Source organism: Lampetra fluviatilis, chromosome 4, assembly GCF_964198595.1.
Source record: "Lampetra fluviatilis chromosome 4, kcLamFluv1.1, whole genome shotgun sequence".
NCBI lineage: Eukaryota > Metazoa > Chordata > Hyperoartia > Petromyzontiformes > Petromyzontidae > Lampetra > Lampetra fluviatilis.
Genome location: NC_136278.1, coordinates 11,325,848 through 11,352,286, shown reverse-complemented (window position 1 = coordinate 11,352,286; position 26,439 = coordinate 11,325,848). Strand labels below are relative to the sequence as shown.

At 38.9% G+C, this 26,439-nt stretch overlaps 1 protein-coding gene across 3 annotated transcripts; it reads left to right on the top strand.

Moving 5' to 3' along the window:
* The first annotated feature begins 644 nt into the window (after positions 1 to 644).
* On the top strand, positions 645 to 26,439 carry CABCOCO1 (ciliary associated calcium binding coiled-coil 1). Of its 3 annotated transcripts, none has more exons than XM_078855095.1 (8): positions 645 to 751; positions 1,791 to 1,900; positions 3,473 to 3,642; positions 5,725 to 5,851; positions 6,105 to 6,177; positions 11,336 to 11,449; positions 17,908 to 18,062; positions 25,884 to 26,439. In XM_078855095.1, the coding sequence occupies exons 1-7, from the start codon at positions 749 to 751 to the stop codon at positions 18,046 to 18,048; spliced, it is 738 nt and encodes a 245-aa protein (XP_078711221.1). In that variant the 5' UTR covers positions 645 to 748; the 3' UTR covers positions 18,049 to 18,062; positions 25,884 to 26,439. The 3 variants fall into 3 exon arrangements, with proteins under 3 accessions (XP_078711221.1, XP_078711220.1, XP_078711222.1); XM_078855094.1 differs by having other exon boundaries at positions 17,901 to 18,062; positions 25,884 to 26,437; XM_078855096.1 differs by lacking the exon at positions 25,884 to 26,439 and adding an exon at positions 22,530 to 22,542.

Below are 26,439 nucleotides of genomic sequence, written 5' to 3'. Positions count from 1 at the left end.
AACGCCAGTCCAGAGTTTTTCTTGCTTAAAACCAGATGCTGCCGTATTATATCGATGTGAAAGTGAGAGAAAAAACACTTAAATAATTATTGAAGTTTTGATTTAAAGCTTTCGTGACTGCAGGGATTCATATTCTTGGTTCGTTGCAGTCGAAACGTCGTGAGAATATTTTTAATGTTTTTATTATTTTATTATTTCCCTTCTACGTGACTTTACCGAAAGAACCAAGAATATAATTATTGAAGTGTTTTTTTGGGTTGTTTGAACAATAAGCAGGAATTGCTTCAATGCCGTGCCACGTGTTCTGGGTACGTGACCAGCCGTCGCCGTGGCGACCGTCGCGTGAGTTGCTAGACGACCGTCTCGTGAGTTGCTAGGCGACCGTCGCGTGAGTTGCTGGGCGACCGTCGCATGAGGTTGCTGGGCGACCGTCGCGTGAGTTGCTAGGCGACCGTCGCGTGAGTTGCTAGGCGACTGTTGCGTGGTAGAGACGGCAACCCCTTCCTCTCGCCACGCGGCGCTGTGATTGGGCGTTGAGAAATCCCCGCCGTCTAGCCAATAGGAGACGGCGTTTCATGTGGGGCGTGGCTCCCGCCAGCCAATCACCAGCGCCGTAGCGGACCCCGCGCAACCGCCGACAGAACGCGGCGATTGCCGAGTGGACATTTAAATGTCCGCGTTACCTTGAAGCTAAATAAATTGTTATTTTTGTTTTTAAACAAATACAGCCTTTTAACAGTTTGCGACGATGGTAATCGCTACCGTTAAGACGTTTTAAACCAACATTTAGCCTGATTAAAATATGTATCGTGTGTGTGCCTGTTGTGAATTTCACCCGGCGTCAATACGTTATCGTGTCGTGTGGTATTGAGATTACTGTCCTGTATATTTTATATATATTCCGGTCACTGCATTTTATAAGTTGTATCGTATTATGTGTGTTGTATAAACATGAATGTAGTGTGGTGCACGATGCCATGGATAGTGTAATAAGAGTACTGGACCACCAGAGGACAGTGCAGACATCCATTGCTGGGCTGTACTTCTATGCTCCCGCGCCTTCAACATTCACTGACCAGAGTGGTGAAGTATGGTCAAATAAGCCCCAAGACCCGCACGGCTGTGGGTTGTCAACCAGCCCAGCAGTGGATGAATGAGGGCTGTACCATGAGTCTACTAACAGCGATATTTTAACGTCTCATTATGTTTTACTTTGTTTCAGCGGTGTACCAGCCTTATCGCATTTCCTTTCAAAATATAACTGTTTAGTTGCACTTATATCATCTGTATACAGCGGTTTAAATTATATTTTTATACATTTTCCCTGTGGATATATCAGTTTTCATTAACTTAGCAATATAGAATGACTCGTTTTTTTAGCTGGTTTTGCAACAAAAGTTGAAAAAACAGCAAAATTAGTATTTTAACATCTAATACATTTTGAATAGAATCGATTGTTCTCTTTATAACTGATAAAAAAATATATATTGTCATTTTATACTTAAGCTTAGTTGCGGTTCTTTTTCACACTATACAAATTTTCGCATACCAAAGCCGCACACAATGGTATTCTCTTATAATAATCATCAATTCACAGGGCCTTTATTCTGCAATTTGTAGCAGTTGAATAACCTTGTTAATTCCCCTTTATTGAGTTGGAATGAACCCTGGGAACAGTAGCTCATTGGTTAGCACACTGACCACGAGGCTATCTTAACATCAAATAAACGAAGTTTACACAATCTCATGTGTTTTTGAATGGAATATATCTGGCTTCGTTGTGAGTGCAGAACGACGACGCAGTTGTGACCGAGAAAAAGGACTTATCCAAGACAGAGATTGTCCTCTCAGTTTCTCAAGTGGAGTCCCTTGCCACACTCACTCTGGAGGAGGTGCAGACGTAAGCAGCCACGCTTTTGTCAACTATTTCAGTATAATATAAGAATATTTTGACCCTTTCTGGCAATAAAACAGGTGTTAAGATCTAGATTTGAAGTTTTCGTGACTGCAAGGGTCCATACTCTTTGGTTTTTTCGGTAAAGTCACGTAGGTAAAAAAAGTAAATAAATTAAATTAAATCACGACGTCACAGCAAAAATTTTGCTTTGACGGTTCCACCTGAAGACGGAAGCTTGTGTTGTCTCCAAAACGTGATTTAATTGAATTTTTTTTTTCCTACGTGACTTTACCGAAAAAACCAAAGAGTATAGGTGTTAAGATGTTAAAACACCAAACAGAAACCTTTTGCAAGGAATCATGTCTGCATTAACCAAAAGAAAAACATGCTATGGTAATATATGTATTGTATTTGAAACTGATTGGTTCACACCAGAGACAGCTTTATTTAGAGCCTTGTCTCAAACAGTGTTAGACCAGAGGACGCCAAAAGTCGAAAAGCACAAAGACAATGCCACTATGAGGACATTGAGAGCTCGGGGCAATAAAACAGGTGTTAAGATGTTAAAACACCAAACAGAAACATTTTGCTGTTCGCCTTTTGGCATCCTCTGGTCTAACACCGTTTGAGACTCGGCTCTAATTAAAGCTGTATCTGGTGTGGACCAATCAGTTTAAAAAACAATGCATATATTTTCATAGCATGATTTTGTTTGCAACTATATGAGGCCCACTTCATACATTGGTGCATGGGCAAATTCTTCCACTTTTTTTTTAAATAATAGAGACTTGCATCAGTTTGCTTTTATGCCATGTGTTAATGAAAATGTGCCTTTCCACTACATTAATTGCTCCATTGGAAGAATACAATGCGTGTACATACGGTACTTTATGATGTATTTGTAAGAGAGGGTTTTGCTTTGACATGTTTGGCCAGATTTAAAGGAAACGAGAATGTTTGGAAAAATCCCCTAAATACATTGAGTAACCCTTAGGAAGGTATGATGACATTTGTGATTCAACAGAGAACCCATGTGTCCATATCAGTGTGATCCACCAATGCCACCACTAGATCTCAAGTTGTAATTGTTAAAATTTTATATGAATGCCACTGCATGGCCGGGTCGATGTTTTGTATTGGCTTGAAATGCATTTCCCCCCGTTATGTGTCGTGACATGTTAATAACTATAGCACTTTAAAGCTCATGATATTTCCAATGGCAGGGCAATGAGATGACCTGTAAAAGACAAAGCCACTTATTGACCGACCTATTCATGCAGATGATGAGCATCGTTTCCTCCTCGATGTGTTAGTTCTCCTCGATGCGTTCCAGTTTTGCTACTGCGTAGGTTTCTTGCAATTGTGCTGCATAGCTCTGATGTGTTTTCCGGTTGAATTCAAATCCAGTTCCTGAAGAAGCTCCCAGCATTTGGAGCAAAACATCGGATAACATGCCAAACAATGCAGGACTCTCCTGAAAAACAGTCCCGAGATTAGCTAAAAGTAAAACTAATAAAATATGTGTCACAAAGAAGTTATCGTGATTTGCATTTATTGAACTGAGAAACTCTGCAGGCATCTGGTGGAGATGCTGCACCTGTGTGAGCACAAGACGTCCCTGCGCGAGGCGGCATTGCTGGATGTGTACGTGTCGGCCTATCGCTGGGCTCGTGAACACGGATTCTCATCGCAGCAGATCCTCTACGTTGTCACCCTCTTGCACACTCTGCTGCAGAACATAGAAGGTGAAGAGGGGTATGGTAGAACTATGTCCACTCGTTGATCTCATCAGCAGCAGCAGCAGCTATGTTTTATCCACTGTGGCATGAAGGCCTCCCCAAGCTGCCATACATTTCATGGCCCTACGATATAATTACCTGGACATGAGCTGCATTTATGCAGCATACCTTGACCAAATAACTCGGGTATCTGGCAACACTGCAGAGCTTCCCTCGGTGAACTTGTATTACTTGCCTTAATATGAACCAGCTTCTCAGGTGGAGTGAGTGTTGATGGTCTTGGCTTGGTCACAGGCTTTCATAATTATTGCATTAACACCTTGACTCCTTCAAATGCCCACATGCCATTGCTTTCAGCACTGTAGATTTTCATAACATCTTGAAGTGTTTTGTAGGGGAGCCAAAATAAATACATTCACATCACAATTCAAATGTAAATTATCGTGGCTGCAGATGGAAGTATTTGGTTTCACACAACAGTGTGGTAGAATGATTACTATATGCTGAATCTCTCGTCATAAGCTTTGGCGGATTGCAATCGCACCAACTTTCAGATTTTTTGCCTTTCAGACTCATTAGAATAGACGTGGCTCATTGAGTTAGTCACTGTCTTCTCTAGCAGATGCTAGGGATATAACAATTCACCCAACGATTTTATGAATTGTCACGATTCAGGGTCGTGATTCAGTTCAAGAGACAATATACAGACAGTCCCCGGGTTGCGGAAGACCCGACTTACAAAAATCCGACCTTATGGAAATGCTTCCATAAATCATGTCAAAAAAATGCATTACGCGGAAATGTTTGCGTTAGTTACATAAGCCCAAGTAGTGCAGCACGGTGAGGTTGCAGATGAAGTATGTGGAGCGAGGCGTAAGGCCGGCAGCCGTACACCTCACTCGAGCTTGACTAGGATTAAGGTAAATGGAATTTATATTAATTCTAGATTTGAAGTTTTCGTGACTGCAAGGATTCATACTTTGGTTTTTTCGGTAAAGTCACGTAGTTAAAAATAAATAAATGAAAAAACAACTAAATTAAATCACGACGTTTCGGAGGCAACACAAGCTTCCGTCTTCAGGTGGAACCGTTACAGCCAAATTCACTGTAATAAGTGGGAATTTATCTTGATTTTGGGGGAAAATTGTTCAGTTTTCGACATACGGAAAAGTCGGGTTACGGATTGTTCTCGGGAAGTTAACCCTTCCATAACCCGGGGGCTGTCTGTACGTGATCCCATCGCATACAACATGATTTAAAAAATGTTGGGTTCTTTAAGGTAATTGCATACATGTGTCATATATTAATTAATGCCAAATGTTCAAACATCATATGATGCTGCCATTTAGTGGGATGTGTTTAACAGCCTGTTATTTCCACTCAAAATACGTTAAGCATTCAGTATAGGCATTTTTTCACTAAAACTATTATGCATTCTACCTTCCGAAAATAACCTGCGTTGTCGAGTTCAGAAGAATCTGGACAGAGTGACAAGGCTGTACACAATGTACTCCCTTGTTTGCTGTTGTATTTGTTTGCCTTCGCAACAAAAATAACAAGAACAAAATAAGAAAAGAAAAACATTTCATTGCTCATGTCTATCAAATTTTAACAGACACACATTTTTATTTTGTGTGTGATGCTGTAGTGTCAAAATTTGATTTAAAAAAATACTAACAGTGATTTGACGGAATTTAGAATACTTGTGGTGACACCTCATATTTGGCTACAATTGTTGTCCTGTATATGGTCACAGAAGTGTGTAGCGTCGCTGCAATGTTAATGCAGCATGACTGGTTGTAGTCGCTATGGTAATTTGATGCTCACAAGTGTAATTTCCAACTAATGATGTTCATCATAATGATCATCCGGTCATCTGACATTAAAACACACTGTGGCTTTGTTTGTGCAGTTCAAACAAAAGATTGATGTCATAAGCCACAAGCTAATTGTGACGAAAATAATGTGATGTGAGCAGTCGGAACACCCAACGCACCACACCCCAATATGTACATTGCGTGCAGTGTGTATGTTATTTACTTTGGAAGTTTTAAACATTTTTAAACAGGAGAGGATGTCTCATTGCAGAGAGGCGAATGAAGCTCGTGGAAAATTTGAAGGCTTGTTCACTGCAGCTGGTGGGAGTTGGCTGTGATGACTTGGCGTGTCTCAGCCTGGAGCAAGGAAAGCTCGTTCTCGGTTACCTAACCACCAGGTACATTGTTTTTTTGCATGAACAATCCAACATTGTTTACGTAATTACATATAATATTGATTGTTGCCTTCATTTATATAATATGTTTACACATACGCAAAAACATACATTAAACACTTTTGGCCAATATTCTCCCTATTCGTGGTGATTTGTTACAGAATACTGTGGAGTGAATAATGCATTTTTTTCTGTTCATAGCATTTGCTGCCCACTTGCAAATACAAATATTCATTGTGTGCTACTGTGTGACAAGTCTTTTCCAGCACTACAGACTCTATGAATTTGTCTTCACACAGCCACAAGATGTGGTTTTCATTGACTCGCAAGTGAGTACGATGGCAGAAAACCATTATTGCTGTTGTTTTTCTCATCGTTAACCATTGTCTACTTTAGTGTTTGTCTCTTCCTTCTGAGTTTGTTGAATGCTGAAACAGGCGTTCAGGACTGTGTTATTACTGTTGTACATACGTGTAATCGTAATATCACCCACATGCCAACATTTGTGAAACCTACTGGACAACTGTGAAAAAGAGCTTTATAGCTCATCGGATTCCTCCTGCAGTACAAATAAATATTCTGATTCTGACGTGCTCACATTGAACTTTTGTGACGTTTTTCCCCCGGTAATTTTAATTTGATTGATTGCCATGTTCCAGGGTTATGATCTTATTTTTTTAAAATATTCTTTTTTTTCTCTCACATATTTACCGTGACATATTTTCTGTGTGCACAAAATGGCACGAAAACTCCTCTTATTTGTGAATTTTTCATACAGAAACGTGAACGTCACCACGAACCAAACTTATGTTGCTAGGATGTGCTTTTCCACAACAGAATTATCTTGAAAATGCACCTTACGTTGGCATTTGGGTAATATAAACAGACACAAATGCACACTGCCTCACACGTGGGTATAAATATGGCATGTCATTCAGCAATGGTGGTGAATGAATAATAATAATTATTGTCCTTTTTCTTATATAAGTATCCTTGCTTGTGTAATAATGTCCACAAGCTTTACTCTTGGCTTTTATTTCAAAGTTACAGTCACATTTATAACCCTCGGACAACTACCACTATTGACTAGTTATGCAACACACTTTATTACACTTTTTTTTATTACAAAACATTCGTAATTTTTTTAATTTTTCAGGTCATTTGGGCTTTGCATTTTATTTTTTTCCAAATTCTAAGGTGCTTTTCATTATTATTAAACAAAGTGTTGATAATTCCCGAAGATGCATTCATCCTCATTATTTAATAACATTAAGGGGGAGAGGGGGAAATCGTTGTTACACACTGTTTTACTTCATCCAACTATGAACTTGCTCCTACGCTTTGTGGTAATCGTGACTCAGTTTCAACTGTAAGGCAATGATTCTCTATAAGTATACATATTAAGTTGTAAATATTTAGATACGTTGTTAAATGAAAGGCTAAATGCATTATGTTGATAACGTGTACAGAAAACAAAAATCTGTCTTGTTCAAATATTACGTCTACTCTATATGCTGGTAGAGAGAGGTACACGGACAGTTGAGAGTGCTGGTAAGGGAGTAGTATCGCAGTGTTCTTCATTCTCGCCGATAAGACAGCACATTTGAACCGCTTTTCGGGTTTGACAGCAGCACGATGATGATGGGTGGTGGGGGGCGGTGTTGTTTTCACTTTTGTGTGTTGTCCGGGGGGGGCGCCAGTGACCCGCGGGCCTTTCAATGAAGAACATTTTGGGGAACGTGATGAACAAAAGTTGGGCACCACTGCTCTGGAGAGTAATGTATTTGCGCTGCTATTCCACGCGTGCCACAGGCGTCTTTGATAAGACAGGAGTAAACCCACACATTGCTTCACCACATGCGGTCAACCCCCATCACCTAACCATATTAAAGATAACACATTTTTCAAATGCGACAATAAGCATTTGCCGTAAGATGACTACCGCCTTATATGACCCTGTGCTTATCGTAAAAAAGTAGCCTGTATACCAGGGAAAAACGTTGAATGTGCAGTAAGTATAGCCGTGCGTGGTTGAAAACTAAAACTGCCACATTAAGGAAATATCATCGTACATTTCATAGCATGGGGATAACATTACAGTACATAGTATAGCGATGAATGTGTGCGCTCAAAATTCACGTGGGGGGGGGAACGGAGGGGGAGAGGGCTGGGGAGCAGAAACTACAGTGATGGTGAATGGTGGTAGTGTTTATGGAAATTCTTTTAGATCGGCTAGGTTTTCAGTGGTTGAATTATTGTCCAGATGTCAGCACAAGAAGACCACGCATCAGACTAATAAGCCTGTGTTGAATTTAATATACGAAACAGAGCATGTGCGTATGGCTGTTTATATAATACGAACAGTCCAACATAAACTCTGAGCTTTCTTCCTCCAACTGATCTCGTTTATTCCATGATATATTTTACTTATGTTGTTTTTTTGGACCTTTAGCACGTATACATTGCAGCGGCTGGTCACAGTTTTTTTTATGTTATGTTGTAATTGGCACCACGTTCGGTTCTGTTTTATACTGCCAGCTGATTTTAAACAGGCGTTCTCATGTTCAATAGTATGGTCCATTTGGATATGTTTCTTATTAAATTATTGTACAGCATGTTAGAAGGTTACAAGTTAAACCTATTTAATACATTTATCCATGTTGATGATAACAGTATTTTGTATTTTAATAAATGTAATTTCACCAAAGTTTCCATAGCTTTGGCAATGGCACTTCGATGTTGCATAAGCTTTGTAAAGTATTGACGTATCCTGCAATACCATTTGTACAATTTGTTTGCTCAAAATCTATGCAAATCCATATTTGGCTAAAACTGGAAAAGCAGGTACTGTATGTCGAAGTCACATTAGACCTGTTTACATTTCAGATTGAAAGGAAACCAACCGACCATGTTGAAAAACTTGTAAAGTTTGAGGGTGACTTCATGAACATTTGTAAGAGTATATTAGAGTGTTGAATGGTGTATTTTGTAATTAGTCAGTGGAGCTAAAATGTGGCGCTCGCATGTACGTTGAATTTCTTTCGCACCATACGTATCCAGCCGTGCTAATCTGCCTCCTGTCATTGTGGTGAATGAACACAAATTTAGGTGTTTGGCTCCTGTATACTCAAGATGGTACCCACATCTCCCATACAGAGGACGTATTTGATCAGAACGAGATATCACCCGCTTCTAAGTGAAGGAATTAATTCCTACGGTCGAATTTTAAAGTGTGTTTTCCACGTAGCCGATTTGCACAACGTAGGTTCAACAATTCAACGCCTCTGCTGTGCACCACTGCTCCAGTGGCGATTTTGAGATATGCTTGTTTCTCAGTTGGTTCTGATGCAGACTTTAAATACTGCTGGTGTTTCTTACTCGCGTAAATTACAACTGTAAAGATTACACGGTGAACATTTTTTTAAAAAGTTGTTTCCGTGTACTATAATGGTTGACGAGTGATGATCGCAGCTTCAACGGCAGGTGGAGTCGGTGCACCTAATGGCGTTGAAGATTTTCCCAATTGTAATTTATACTCCAGCTTTCGTTTCCCTCGGTTAATAAATAAGGCCAGTTATTAATACATGACGTCCGTAACGTGCTACACTGTACTGCAGTTCATTTTGTTGCCCTGTTTTTCACGCATCATTTTGAAAAGCTAACATTAACATTTGACCACCTGGATTCTTATTATCGTTCTAAAAAGGTAAAATGTTTATTCGGTCGTAGAAGCGATCCATACATCAGTTTTGCAATATATGCAGCCAATTCTAAATAACCATGTATGGTTGTACTGTAATTTTTAATTAACAATTTTTAGTTCTCTATGGAAAATGATGCGATTACGCTGCTAAGTGTGCGGACTTGAACCGTTCTGTGTGCATTGACAAAGTTGTTATGCTCCAGGGTTTTTTTTATATCTGACACATGTGCATCTACTCTTTACCATACGACTAAAATCACATTCCGTAGTCGGTGTCAAGTGTACAAGTCTGTGCAGGCATGCTGAACACTGCTACAATACAATAACCATTTGGATGTTGCATAGCATTTAAATGCAACCACATCGCAACACACTTTATAGAACAGTGGGTCATATGATATAGCGCTAGAAAGGCAGTCAGGTAAAATAATAAAAGGAAAATATTGAGCTTGCACTTGAACAGGGGTTTGCGATTCAACAGCATGGATGTGTGGTTGAAGGAAAATGGTTAGAAAGTTAAGAATCGAGATATTGCAATTAAACACAAGTCATTAAAATATTCATTCATCGCTCATGCATACCCACATAGACCATTGGTGTCATATACTGTAGTACATTGGGCTAGGATATTTCAAATTCGTAGGACATTCACTCTTGCAAATGAGACTATCCTGGTCTCTGAGTTCTATCCTGGTGAAACGAAACAAACTGGAACTTGAAATTTAATCAAGTAGAGTACTGTCATGTTGACATGAAACACATCGTCATCAGGCTTTATTATCCATATCTTTTGATTAAAAGTCATACGAATTAAAATGATTGAGTAACACATCATGAATATTGCAATAAACAGTCAAACTCTGTTTTATCTGTGACCCAATTATCCGGGAATTCGTTTATCCGGTGTGGGCAAACTCAGTCTTCTTTTCCAAATATCCGGAAGGTGTGGTAATCCACATTTTCTGGGTCCAGACCACAGTTAAACGAAGTTATCCAGGCAAATACTTCTAATTATCTGGCGCCGGAAACCACGGATAAATGAAGTTATTCAGAAAATTCTTCCAAATATCCGGAGTTATTCGAGGTCACGCCCCCCCAGATAAACAAGTTAATCCCCGATCGGGACGTCAGATATTTGGAACTGGAGTACCCTTCCCCACAATCACCCTGGATAAAGAGTTTGACTGAACATTTAACATGCCAATACATAAATATCTCCAATAGTCACACCACAAGTCCTCAAGGTCTCCACTAGATGTCACACTCAAAATCAACAAAGCAACATTGGACTTGCCATGTTATTCTATATCACTATCATTTGACAGATCCAGTCTATCACACCTTAACGGGTACTTTTCACTGACTGGAGTATACACGAATTGTTAGTTATAAATGGTATATATATATATATATTGCTTTATAATTTCTAAATAAACTAAGTATTCGTTTTTCAGCTCTGATTTTTTTGGGTATACAGTATTACCTTGTTATTCGCGAAGGGTACGGATAATGATATATTTTTTTTATGAATTACCTTAGATACGTAAATAAGCCTTCTATCTCATCACTTTATCTCATCACATTCTCTCTCATCACTTTCTCGCATCACATTCTCTGTCATCACTTTGTCATAACCTTCGCTTGATGCAGTCACGTAGCGTTCCAGATGCAATTCACAGAATGCCAAAATGACGTATAGCAAGTTCATGAATAACGAGGGAATGCTGTATTCCTAACGGTGTTCTTGCCGCGTTTATTCGTGTCTGCTGTTGATACATTTGCAGATTGAGGTGGAGTTGTTGGAGATCAACCAGAAACCCTTCCCACTGCCACTGGAAGAGGGCATTGATGCGGACATATACGAACGCTACATGTGTCCCCGAGCTGAGTTAACGGAGGTCAGACACCAGCAGTCATTCACCCATCTATCTCAGCCAATCATTCTACACTTGACAGTCATAGCCAGCTGATGTACATGCTTGTAATGTAGCAATTTGTAGGGATCAAATGTTGAATCGTACAGAGACTGTATAAGACACCCCACCTAGGGGGTGATGAGGGATCTGTAGGAGGCATGTGTGTACTGTATGTTGAACTTCTAACCGTGCTAATCGGAAGGAGACTATGAATTTGCTTGAACTTTTAATGTGGTCCTCTCTTCACACGCAAAAGTACTTGGCCAAATATCCCACGCTCAAATTTGCACTCAAATCTGACACATCATATTCGGTATGAAGAAAGGGTATGTAGACTTGGGCAAGACAGTCCCTATAAGGGATGACGCCAAATTGGACAGGACTAGATCAATGGACAAGACTAATGATGGAATAATACCCCTGAGGGGACAAACACCATGGAAATAAGTGAAATGAACTGCACCACTATATGACCATGAGGGATAGTGATGGTGTGGGGAACAGTGACACAGAAACGAACTTTTAATTCCATCCCACGCTTTGCTATCGTAATCTTCAGTCGTGGTCTATCCTCTGCTGGATGAAGGCCTCCACTAATGATCACCATCTCTTACGGTTTTGGAATGCAACAATCCATCCAGATTAATTTCCTTGATGGACTCTACTGTATTTTCCCTCTTTTGGCTGCCATTCTTTTATTAGTCTGCAGCACACTCATCTCTGCTGGCAACGTGTTCTGCCCAAGCCCATTTTACTTTTCTTAGCAGTCAATATGTTGTATATTAATTATATATGGTCTCTAATACTTCAGTTCATCTTCCCGTCTCTCAGTATAATTTCAAGCATGCACCACTCCACGCTTCTTTTTGTGCATCTCGAAACTCTTGTTCCTATTTCTTTGTCAATGTCATTGTTCATTTTCTATGTTAAAAGAAAATATGTTGCATTCTTGCAAGGGGGATCTAATTATATATATTTTAAAATTAGGAATGCCCTGCAGTCTGGCCAAGTGGCTCCAACAGTGCTCGGGAAAGTTGTGAGTTAAATTCCTCCTTGGCAGTCAACTTGGCCCATCATCTCTTTGGGCGCAAACATGTTGAGTACCAGAATATAGGAAGTCACCGGTGATTGTTATGTAAATAGACTGACTCCCACCATGTGAATGTGGAATTTCCATCACTGACTTAGGGCCACCATTGTAAAGAGACATTGCCCAATTTCTAGTTTGATTTCGCATCATAAAAGGGTTTGGCAGATTGAATCCATCACACATTGAATCACTTCACCACAACTTGTCAATACTGTGTGATAATTATTAAAGTGCCAATCTGCCGAAAAGTAAAAAGCTTATCGTGTGCTTTAATCATTGGCCAAGTTTGCAATTGTGCAGATGCTGCATTAAACTGCCGTGATCATTTGTTTTATACATAGAGTTTACATTATGCCTACCGAGGTGATAAATTAACCAATACCAACTGAGAGATTTTCCCCTCCCCTTAACCAAACCCCTAGAAGGCAAACAAGTTCAAATATACAGTACACAATTTACTTTGACAAAGTGTCAAAGTACAAAGGTATATCTGAATGCTGTGACGAATCAAGAAGGGCAATAAATAATGAAGGCTTATGCAAGGGGGAAGCAGATAGAGTATTTATACAAGTGTGTGCAAACATGTAATGTATAACAAGGATAAAAAAAGATTGTTAAACGATATCATATTAAAAAAGGAACACTTGTTTTTGAACCAGAAACCCACATTACCAGTTTTATCATTGGGACACCTGTGCTGCCATTTAAGGAAAATAGATTTCGTATTTAAATTCAGCAATCGAATTGTTTTTTTACGTAATATCAAAGTACAAATGTATTTCTGGATTCGGCAAAAATATTGCAGGAATTAAATAAATAGCTACTTCGCAGGGAAAAGCAGAGACGGCGTTTGCACAATTATGAACTAACCCCTGATGAAACTCTTCTCTACGTGTTCAGCTGCAAGATGTGGGCGTTCCTCAGCAGCATCATGTGATGTTCGAAGTTTAAAATGAGTCATACATTTTGTGTTTTTGTTTTTATCTTTGTTACCGATTATTAAAATCATTCCCTGTTATTCCCGTGTTGCTCCACCGTTTTGAATAAACTACAGTAATTATAATCTCCCAACTGCAATTATCCCTTTTTACAAGATTTTCACTACGATCCCCATGATCACCCTTTCACCATACCTGTCAACAACCTATTATCAGTCTCTACCATATTACAGACCAATTCAGACCTTATCGGTCACCCCGTGCCCTTATAAATCTCAACGTTCAACCTACAAAGTCCCACCACAAGGGAGAAACACAAACAAATAGACACTTTTTTTTGCCCGTATTGAAACGGCTGTGCTTCCACTCAAACACACGTTTTCTGTTTTCAGGCTCAAATGTCCACTGAGTAGAACTCGTCTCAGTTGGTTGCCTTGAGCCAGTGATAAAAAAAAACACATTCCTATGGATGGGTCCATGGTGCCATACGACAACCATGTTAACGCCTGACAAAGTGGTCCTGGTTGGGTCTATAGTGCCCTCTGCTGCTGCACCCGTGAAATCGGTGACACAACGCAAAGCAGGACATTGCATTTGGCAGGACCCTTGGGAGGACATTACAGGGGGAAACGGAAGGGTTGAAAACCTCCCACTCACACTCAAACCTCCTGAGAGTGTACTGCCTCCTAGAAAGTAATGCTGAAGCAGATGACCTCATAGTCAAAGCTCGAGCATTACACATGTGCATCTAATCAGTGCACTCGGTAGGGTCATGCATTTTTAGCCTTTATCTACTTTTTTCAACTTTAAAATATTTCTACCGTTATATTGTGGGGTTTATGCTTTAACCGATTTGTTTTTCTGAGTATGGACACAATCGTCAGCCATGAACTCTCCACCGCTGGTTGAGGGCCTCCCCAATCGGTCACCATCTCTCATGGCCAAGTGATTTAAGAAGCCATTTAGTACCTGCACATGAGCTGATTTCACTGTTTCATCTCCGCGTTGTATATAATCTCTGACGTATTCCCTCGGTTGGCTGGCCACTCTGTCATTAGTCTTGACCACTGGCCATTGTCCCTTTTCGCGACGTAGCCTGGTCAATCCCACTCGCTTCCGCCTGAGGCATTTTTATATCTCTAAGTTGTAATCTATCCATTCCTCTCGGTGAGCACCCCTCAACATTTACTGTATATTTCTCTATTTTTTACTGTATATCAGTGTCCATGTCTTTTTTATCCTTATATTATAGCGAGTAATATGCACTGATTAGGATATTTCTCTTTTAGGCACAGTGTTATGTTGCTTTTCATTATTAAGTTCAGTTTGGCAACAGCGCTCCAACCTCATAATTTAATCTGTCCCTCCGACAGATATCTCACATTTTTTGTAGCAAATAATCTATACTTTTGTCTGTTTCATTTGTCTATTTCATATTTATTGTTTGTTCCACTTTGCAGACTTATACCGTTTCCTGGACGGTAATACGTTCCCATTGGTTGTTGTGATGACAATGATATCCGAATATCTGATATTGTTAGTATTTTCTCTATTTTTAAGCCGTTGTTTCTCAATCCAGTCTCCAGAAACAATTAATGTTGTAATGTTGCTGTAAATAAGTTCTCCCAAAGCTCGTCTGACTATTAATAACATGCATTTTTATACTTTGGTCGTGCAATCTCAGTGTAACTTCCATTTTCATATTTTTTTATTATAAAACGTTGTTTTATTTAGGTTGTGGATTTTGAGACCCATGGATCACTGCATCAATTTCCACAGTGTAAATGCCTTTTCATATTCTACAAAGGCTAGGCATAAAGGTATTTGATATCCATCAGTAGTACTCTTTCCAAATCTGATATGTCTGTGGTCTGTAGTAGAAGGCCCTTTCCTAAATAGTATGGCATGCTCATGTGTTTTGTTCATCTCTAAATTATGTTATTCTGTTTCCAGTGATATTGAACAGGTTTTTACGAAATAACATTATTTTACTTATTAACTTGAATGTGTTCAGTTTGCATTTGTGTATAGTTTCCCAAAAATCTGTAGGTACATTCGAATGAAAACGATTATGTATTACGTCTGTTAAAAGTGTGACCCCCAATGTACTTTCATTGGTTTGTTGCACCGAGTTTTACTCACATTTTGCTGTCCCCGGTCACTGCTGAGAAATATTTTATGCTAAAGTATAATCCGTATATTTCATATTTAGAATTATTGTAGTTATATATAACACTAGTTATATATAAAAGTATAATCCGTATCTTCTTGGTTCTTTCGGTAAAGTCACGTAGAAGGGAAGTAATAAAATAATAAAAATAAAACATAATAAAATAATTCTCACGACGGTTCGGCCACAACACAAGTAGCCGTCCTCAGGTGACGGCTACAAGTAGCCGTCCTCAGGTGACGGCTACTTGTGTTGTGGCCGAAACGTCGTGAGAATTATTTTATTATGTTTTATTTTTATTATTTTATTACTTCCCTTCTACGTGACTTTACCGAAAGAACCAAGAAGATGAATCCCTGCAGTCACGAAAGCTTTAAATCGAAATATAATCCGTATATTTAATATTTAAAATTATTGTAGTTATATATAACACTAAATATTCCTTTAAACTCTGATCTTTAGACTATTTAAATAAAATGTTCAAGCGAAACACAAATGATAGAATTCACGTATAAAAGGTCTCTGTTATAATACATAGATTACCTCATTTTTATAATCATAAAATTGTACATTCAAACTCTACAATTCGTTAGTTATCCTTGACTGTATATATATTTGTTTTTTCTTGTGTAATAATAGTTGGCATTGGAATGTGGCCTAACCACTACCAAAAAGGACAGAGTAAATACGGAGCATAACAAGCCTCCTTAATCTGCTCCATTCTACAGCTTATGAGATAAGAACTCAATATAGGAATACTGTATAGGTTTAGTTTGCGGCTCTGACGTAGACGCAATAGAATTATGGACACAAACATGTTCAGAGCTGCTTTAAATGTTAAACACTTTGGCAACTGACAATTTTGGCTGTTCCTTTTTTTCTGGTTGAACTGGATTTAACAATAAAATGTTGTAACGCTGATTTGATTGTCTAGAATAAAGCTTTAGGTCAGTGCTGCATTGAGAGTTACACGGCTGGAAGAAAACAAACTATACCACCAGCCAACGACCCCCTTATGTTTGCTCTACAAAGCACAATGGGAGGGTTTTGCTTGTAGATTGCAGCTCTCAATAGGAATCTAACACATATATACCATAGCCGGTGGTCTGAATGATTGCATCATGCAGCAACAATGATTAGATATTTGATGATGACATCAATGATACCAAAAGTTGTGTATTGCTATTTAAGTTATTTTCATGAAAATAATTTCATCGGGAATTATGCTAAAAAGTCAGTGTCTTAAACGATTTTCCACACTTCTTGGCGTGAAAATTGGTTTGTAATTGCAAGAGTCAATATAATATTACGTGAATATTAAGTTGTACACTAAATTCCAAAAGCACTCCATTGATTTGGCAAATACAGTTGATATTAGCTAAGAAATAAATGAAAAATACTCCTCGTTGGCCAATGAACATTTCCACGATGTAGATACATTCCAGAAGATGCATGAATGATAATACCTTAACGCTGTACATGTTTACTTTTATTGCTTAAGCAACGATTATAAATATACCATTAACCTTACAGGAATGTAATTTTAGTCAACTAAAATGATTGAGTACTGTAACATCTCGCTGTGTATTCCATTTACGTGGAATGACCTTACCAGTACTGTATTTGCATATCATTGTTCACTCTTCTTCCTGAAACCCATCATTTGTTTAAAAAATTTTTATATATATAATTAAATGAGCAATAAGGCTCGATCAAAACGTATAAAGTATTTATGTTAATGGCCAAGAGAATGTACATGCTATATTTATATACTCTGCACAGAGTATATGCTATGTCAGATATGTATACATCATCCAATAGCATGATATTTAAGTGATGAGTATCAATATTGCATGATATCCATTTTGTATGAAAGTTTCATACGGTATACTATATGTGTGAAGCATGTTGCCAAACATATTTTGGAAAAGTAGATATTTTGATACACTGCCCTGTCTCTACGATGTGGAATTTCCACAAATGTTTAAGGGGTGTGAATTGCACGTCAGATATTTATACATCATCCAATATGTTATTTCGGTGATGAATTTAGACAAAGATGGTGTACACAGCTTGGCCTAAATTCCGAGGAACTGTGGCAACATCGTTTACCAAGCTTACCAGACATGGTACATTGACTGCATTGTGACGTCTGTGCCCGATGTTGACATTGCCTCGGAGGTATCTTTCCTGCTGGCTGATATGAATATTGCTCGAACCTGTAATATCTGGTAGAATGCAGAGGAGCCCATCGTGGAAGAGGCCGAGGAGGAAGAGAGAATGGCTGACCCCCTCGCCGATTACCCGAGTGGCGATGACCCCCTCCGTGGTCACACATTGGCAGAGGTCAGAACAACCCTGGAGGAGGTGGCCGCCGAGATGATCGGTGAACTTCAGGTGGGTTTCCAACCGCACGATTCAAAATATTACTACACCCATATATTCATCTTCTTGGTTCTTTCGGTAAAGTCACGTAGAAGGGAAGTAATAAAATGATAAAAATAAAACATAATAAAATAATAGATTTTATATAATATATAATATATTATTTTTATTATTTTATTACTTCCCTTCTACGTGACTTTACCGAAAGAACCAAGAAGATGAATCCCTGCAGTCACGAAAGATTTAAATCGAAAAATTCACCCATATATTCTTTATATTCACTTGTAATATACAGTTCAACCCTATTTAACCCTTTCCCGTTCTGACACGACTGCAAGTTGCGGGGTGGGTGTCCCGTTCACCACTCAATCGGCTCGGTGTCAATTTTATTTGGAGAGGCGTAGCGCCGTTATTTTTAAAGGCATTTTACTCACCACAGAGAACCGTAGTGACACGACCGCACTCTATGATAGCTGGCACCAAACTGTGCCGCACGGCCTCCCGCATGGCCGTGTGGGTGCCTCGATACCGATAAAGTTATTTTATTTGATTGTTTCTGATGACGTACATGCACACGTACGTCATCGGAATGGGAAAGAGTTAATAATATTCACCAAGCAATCTGTCCCCTGCTGTTGTGAGCAATCAAGCAGCCTTTAAATCCCATTTACAGCCCTTAAACATTCGTGTAAATTCCACATCGCGGAGGCAGGGCCCAGTGTATCCATACAATTGTGACCATGTAACTTCCCACAAAGTGCTACCTTTTTTTACTTAACTCAGAAGGTTGATAGATTGAGTTGCCCCCCCCCCCCCACTTAGATTTGAACTCTCAACTCAACGATTGTCAGTGAAACATTCTAGCCACAGTGCCAGCCGTGCAGATTTGTAATCATTGAATCATTGTCATGATCGGTCAGGGTCCATCCACTTTTGGATGAAGGCCTCCCCGAGCCACTGCCACATCTCACGCCAACTAGCACCTGCACATGAACTTATTTCATTCTTCCGTCTCCTTGTTTGATGTCTTCTCGGTCACGTTTCATTCCTTGACTGCCACTGCGATATCATTTTTTCTGATAATAATGATTATTTGTCAGTCCTGCAATCTAATAATCCACTTTGCACCGGCAGATGTACTGATTTCATAGCTCCATATTCCTCCATGGATGTCCTTTCAGATGCGTTTCATCCCTTAGTTGCAACTCCATTGTTAATGTGATTATAGCAAACATGGTTATGCACTGTATTTTTTAATAATAAATGTGTGTACTGTACTAAACAATGACACAAATGATCAGCAAAGATTTTGTAATGTATTGTACCGTATATGGATATTCTGTAAGGCAAGAATATTTTTTTTTGCAAAGGGAAGTATTTGCATGCTAACATTCACTTCCGTTCTCTTCATTATTGTTTGCTTCATACTATTGTACCTTCACAGTACCTTTAAAACGAACACCGATTATTTTCTTCCACTCCTTTCTGTCTTGATCAAAACTAGGCATAAGGAACCATGATAAATTGTTGTACCAACTGTTTTCATACCGTAGAGTATTTTCTAAATAACATTATTAAGTGTAAAATACACTATGTTTAAATGTTTATATCCAGTATCCAGTAAAATTTCATTCAAGCATAATCATGAACTGAAATGCAGTTTTCATAATAACACTTTATTGGTATTGTGTTCAAGTTGTTGGCAGACCAGTGTATTGAAAAAAACTTTACTTTTTTAAAGATTATTTTACGTCGTCGGTGTAAAACATTTGACTATGCTGCAGAGTATTGAGGCGTGTACAGTGCAGCTAATCATTTCTGAGTGAAAACCCCTGGGTTGTTTGACCTCTTCAAGTGTATTAAACATTGCAAGTTGATTAACCTGTAATATAAAGACTTGTGTGGTGGATTATTTAACAGTAATTATGGATATTTGATCCACTCTAAATTTAATATTGTAGATTAGCACAAATACTGGCATATGGCTGGCTTTATGCATCTCATGTGCAGCTCACGGTGCTATGTGACACCGGGATAACAATAGTAGTCGTCGTAAACAAATAATTTGTAGATTGACATTTGAAAATATAGAAATTAGTTGGGAGTGTATATTTATGACAGCGTTGAAATACGATAGCAGCAAGCATCAATGCGAAGCACTTAGTTGCAAAGAACTGAAAATACTCCATCTAAGTAAGAAGGTAATGAATCATAGTTTATTGGTAATAACTTCGTTGGCACACAATAATGTCATCAATTCACCTGCTTAATTCCCTCCTGCTGAAGTTGCAGAAGTAAATGACATTATGCACAGTTGAAATTTCAATAGATTGAATCAACTTGAACGCACGCGATTCGTTTTACCTCTAATCAAAGTGAATAATTATTGGCCTTACAACTCTTACCGAGAGTGATATAATGCAGAAGCCTTTTTGCGTGTGACATTTCAAGAAAGAAGGTTTCCAGATTCACTCAACAATGTGGAGCGGTTGAGTGAGGCCACATTTATCTCCAGTAGCCTGATGATCAGCGTGGCAAATGAATGCCATTTCTCATTGCGTGGAAACATTTCTGCTTGTTCATGAACTACATCGGAGCTGTCTGATATGGAAAAGGACAAAGAGACAATTGTAAACATTTGGGGTTGTGGGAGCTCCACACACAACTTGTATTGTTTCCATACATCCAGATGCTCAGTAGAATTTGTGATACAATTTCAGCTGAGCCACAAGTGTTTGGTGTCATATTACTGCCAACAACATGCATGGCCAGGGTATTTGAGCTTAGGATTGAAACTCAGACCTCAAATTGAAATTGTAAATATGCAGTTTATTCCATTTACAGACTTAAAACTGTTGTTGTTATCTTAATGGTACTTTTTAGGGAGATTGTGAATAAAGCAAAGCATGTTAATGTACAACATTTGTAGGTTGAGATTGTAAGATGGTGGTGGGGTGTAACGACTGTTTGGAGGGCGGCAGGGGAATGGAATTTAGACCAGAATTAGACATTGTAAGGATTCTAAGCATACTGCAAGTGTTTGTTTAAATCCACTCGACTAAAATAACTTAGGCCACGAGATATGTGATATAAAAATGCCTAATGTAAACATTTACAGGGCAGTATTTACGTTTCATTGAATGAATTGTCTTTTGCTGAATATTGAATTGTGCTGTACATGCATTTCGTTGTTGCATATTAATAGGGGACCGTGTGTTCTGAAACTGCTCAATTCCAGTACTTCATTAACATTCCAAATGTGTAGAACTATGTGTATTTAATATCGTGAACATTTTTATAAAGATGAGTTCTTCTACAGTTTCTAATATAGTGAATGATGTTATACGTATACATTCTACATTTCCATATACATTACAATGTAACTTTACAATCCTGTATCTTACATTCAAGCAATGAGTATTTTTTCTAAAACACACGTTTAATTCATGCTCTGTCCTTTCTTCAAAAAGCAAACCAACCTCCACTAATATTTTAACAGTTTTTGGTAGCTACCACACAGTTTGGAATGTGTGTGGTTCCTGAAAGAATGGGTCGACACAGTGAGGCTTTTGAACCTTGAGTAAGCCACAGTGTACTGCCATAAATGCATGAATGTTAATGGGCCTAAACAATCTCGGCAAGTCTTATCAAAGTCAGGCAATGTATTGGCATGTCCCAAATGCAGAGAATGTTCAGTTCCGTTAAATATCGTCAACTTTGAGGTGGTGAAATATTTCAACGTTTATTATATAATCCAACTACTACTTGATTCTTCGTCAACCGCATTTAATTTCGAATTAAGCATATTAGCATTTACAAGAAGAGACCGGGCACGGATGGGAATACATGGGCATGGTAATTTAGAAACCATTGATATGATGAAAAGATTCCGTTGAGGGATTTTAAATATGAAAATGTTTTTGTGGTAGTTATTCTAATGGCTCCTATACTGCACAAGCGTGTGTTTGTTTTGAATGGCAATGGCCTGTTTTCTTTCATGGTAATTGCCGTACAGTACTACATTTTGAATTACGGTTTACACATCAAATGCTGCTTACAGCCTTTTTGGAACCACTGCTGGATGAATGCCTCTTCCCCATCCTTTGCGAGACACACGAGGGGCGGTTGTGGATCGGTTAGCGCTACGCTGCGCTATGAACCCCGCTCACGATGATCTGAACCGGTCCTGGGCCTCCCCTAGGTCGACTCAGCCTCAAATGAGTAGCTGGTGCGGTGTGTAAACATCGCCACTGGGGAGACAAAGGCGGTCGGTCGTGGTGTTGTCCACCCACCCCCTCGTGTACCGTGCCGGCCTTCATAGGTGCTCGCTAACACCACTTGCCCCTACAGTCTATTAAGGCTATACGGGGGATTTTGTTGTTTGACCATATTTCACCATCCTGGGCAGTGCAGATTGATGAAGAGGGAGGGCGGGTGAACAAGAACTGTTTCACAAATCACCGCAAATTGTCGCCACAGGCTGGAATAAAACTCAGGTCACCTGGGTCACAGGAGACAACTTTAACCAAAGCGCCACCGCTTCATCATAAATTCGTTAAGTAATTATGCCATTAGGTTGTTTAGTTCATATGAAATGTTTATTTTTCCTCCTCCAAATGCTGTACAATGCGTGTCCTATCAAACATGTGTTTACATTGCTTATGTGATTTTTAAAGATACGTTTTAAAAAGAGCCCAATATGAATACAATCAACGTACTTCTTGTCCTTAAACCAATAAATATACAGTATATATAGAAGTGTACACAGTTGTTTTCAAGTGTGGATGCACTTGTACAGCATTGCCTTAGTCATGTCAAAATTATGTGTGTGGTCAACACACATTTAAAGAAGTTGAATTTTTGGAAAAACACTTTCATAAATACGCATCAATTCCAACCCATTCAGTTATCGGGGGGGGGGGGAGGTTGCTTTGTTTTCTTTAAGTTTTAAATCTCTTGTACGCAAAAAATGTGTCGAAGCGTCCTTTGATCTCGCGTTTTCGGGAGAGAAAACTGCAGTTGCAAGTAATAAGAGCAGTTCCGTGTACAGTACAATTGTGTATTCATAACTTTCGATTGAAGATACAAGGTTTAAACTATTTGCATGTTTGGGCATTGCAGTTGTTTCTCAACCCGCACTGTACAACAGGCAGGCGGGTCTATATTTTCTGCGTAAATGTTAATTTCAAGTTCAGAAGGCAAGGTATCAATTGTACATATTTTGGCAGTAACCTGACACCTCTCACAAGAGGCTAAAACCAAAAGCTTTGTAGCTCGTAGGCAAATGCCCACTCCACACACTGGCCAAAGCCAAGTACAGTACTCTACATACATCTAATATGTCCGATGATTGCCCCACCTGTAGCCCAGAATCTGGAGTAATTCTATGTAACAACGCCTGTTTGAAGTTTTGTTTCGCAGCTTTGCGGATATGAAAAGACAAACTGCTTTGTAGGTCAACGTTACATCTCACAGTACGTATCTATTCATCGTCATTCATTGTTTCTCTTTTTCAACACGTTCAACAACCGGTCATATTTATGAGTTAAAATCATCCCACTGCGTCAACTTGTGATGTTTGTGGAAATGCAAATTGATATTGCATCGTATTAGCAACACCCCCGATCATCGTTCAGAAAATGACCACATGTGCACGTTCCCTTGAAACAAGGTAGTGTTTGGAGTAAATCTAAATACTGTGTTGCCTTTTCCTAAATATGGTTAATGTCCAAACTCCCATATACATAAAACCAGCAAAAAACAGCTCGGCTTCGAGATGCATTTTTGGGGGAGCAACTTATAACTTTCAAATATGAACGTTTTCATGTTTGTGTACATATGCAGTCGGAACAACAAAAACACATGTCCAATATTGCCTCTCAAAAAGTTTTAAAGTCCATTGCTTGAACAAGTGTATTCAGCGGGGGGGGGGGGGTGATTTACAACAAAGCTGGCTTGATGACATTGAAGGGACATTTTGTTGATACTGTGTGCCCACTTTTGTAATGGAGTGCGGCTCCACACACGTGGACCCACAATGGTGATAAAGGGGTTAAGGGAGGGAGGGTGGTTCTGAAGCCAGGAAATGGCTGCCATAGAACATACACCCATTATACCACACATTGACAAACCTCCCACTGTTGTTAGTACACTGCCCCCAATGCGTCTCTTAAACGGCAGGGATTTGAGAATTTTTTTTATTGGTTTCGTTGAGAATTTTTTTAAAATTTTGTGTAAATATTCAAAGATATATTTAATGTAACCCAGTTTGTACTTTCACAAGAGGCATTGTTTCATGTATTTCAACGGGTATATTATCATCTGGTTAACTAAATTTTAATTTGATCCTTATTTAATGCAATTTATTCCTTATTTAATTAAATATATTCCTTAACTGTTCCACTAATCAATACCTAAATCTTGACTTAAAGCTTTCGTGACTGCAGGAATTCACATTCTTTGGGTCTTTCGGTAAAGTCACGTAGAATGTTTAAAGTTATTCCTATCTTGTTTGTGTTATAGGGCCCCTGACCATTCTGTTGGCAATTATTAAACATTAGTTGTAGAGAATAGAGAACCTGATGCTTTGCAATGGAAAATAAGAGACAGCTGTTACTTTCATACTCTTATAATGTATTCGGAGCACGCTTTTTGTATGTCAAAAAAATTCAAGATATGTATTGTGAGGGTTTTTTTTATTTTTTCTACGATTTAAAGAATATTATGGCGAAATAATTACATTGATGGGAGCACAAATTGAAAAGTTAGACAAGTTTTAAATGAACCGTGTCAATCGTCTGTGTTACTCCCACCTCTTCGGTGTGTGACCCATCTCTCAATATATATAAAAGGCAAAGTTGTGATTATGTGTGTCTGTTCAAAATGTTTAGCGTACTTTCCGACATGCAACAAACTGGAAATTTGCCATGTGGGTACTTTCCAGACTGTACACCATGCAAAACAAATTAAAATACACTTTTTTGCGGGGGGGGGGGGGAAGCTCAATAATGCAGAGATTTTTGGCACGGCAAGTGAGCTGTGACGTCACATCTGTCATGTAACCCGCGCACGTGGAAGCGTAACGCATTGTCGTGTAGTGGTTAGCGCGCTGCGCTCCGAACCCGGCGTCCCAAGTTCGATTCCCGCTCACGGCCACGATTATTTGAACCGGTCCTGGGCCTCCCCTAGGTTCGACTCAGCCTCAAACGAATAACTGGTGGTAACTGGTGTGTTGTGTGAACATTTCCACTGGGGGGACAAAGGCGGCCGGGCGTGGTGAATCTTAAGTCCCAGGCGAAGCCGGGTTGTAAAGCTAGTCTATTATATATTCAAATCGATGTTTATTATGCACAAAATCCCGTTTAGCCAGTTTCCAAGCTCGTGTCGGTAGCAACGGCAGGCAGCCACTAACAATATTCAAAATAATCTCTAGGCATATATTATTTTTAATAGTGGTATAAAGTGACCCAGTGACATGACCTGCAAAGTTGTCCATTGTGTTAGCGTCAAAATCTAAAATCCATGATTCATGAATAAAATGTCAACTAAGTTGCGGAACGTTAAAATAAAAGTACTCGCTTTTATATTAACGTAAATCCACAATTCGAAACTTGCATCTCAAAATACAGTACTCTTTTATTTAAACGCATTTGTTGTGAAATTAAATTATATTCATATACATGCATGTGTCATTGTCACCTTGGTATATATATTTTTTAATTCCTGGCACTGCCCCGCTGGGATGCAATAATACAACCTGCAATAATGTGAACGCGTGAAATGTCACAAAGAGTGTACGTGTCTGTGAAGCTATTTGCTGTGAATCCTTTGCAGGTGGCGGTGTCTGAAAAGTTGAGGGTGCAAGAGGAGACGTACAAGACCCGCTTGGACAAACTGCGTCAAGTAGAAATGGCATAATGGCCCTCATAATTCAATTATTATGAGCACAATGTTTAATGCAAATTATTTTTAGAATGGTATATACAGTGACAATATAAATGTTACGTAAACATTGTAAACATTTTCATTTTAAACATTGGTGAATGCTTTATTTGACTGTAGAAAATGTGTATGTTTTATATTTAGTTTTCATTTGAAATATTCTTAAGCAACTGCACTCTATTTTCATAAAATAATTTCTTAGGTCACCATAAAACATTGCCTTATAACCCACTTCAATCCCATAAACACACTCCTGTAAGTTAAAATGTAATCACAGTGCATGCATAAAAAGTATAATTATGGTTTTGCAACGTCCTTTAACGAAATTACGGCCTATTGAGAAATATGTTTTCTCATAAGGCTGACCTAAGTGCCACAGTTACAAATGAACGCCGGTACAGTGATAGTCATTCTAATTGAGTCTCATGTAAAGGTTAGTAAGTAAAAT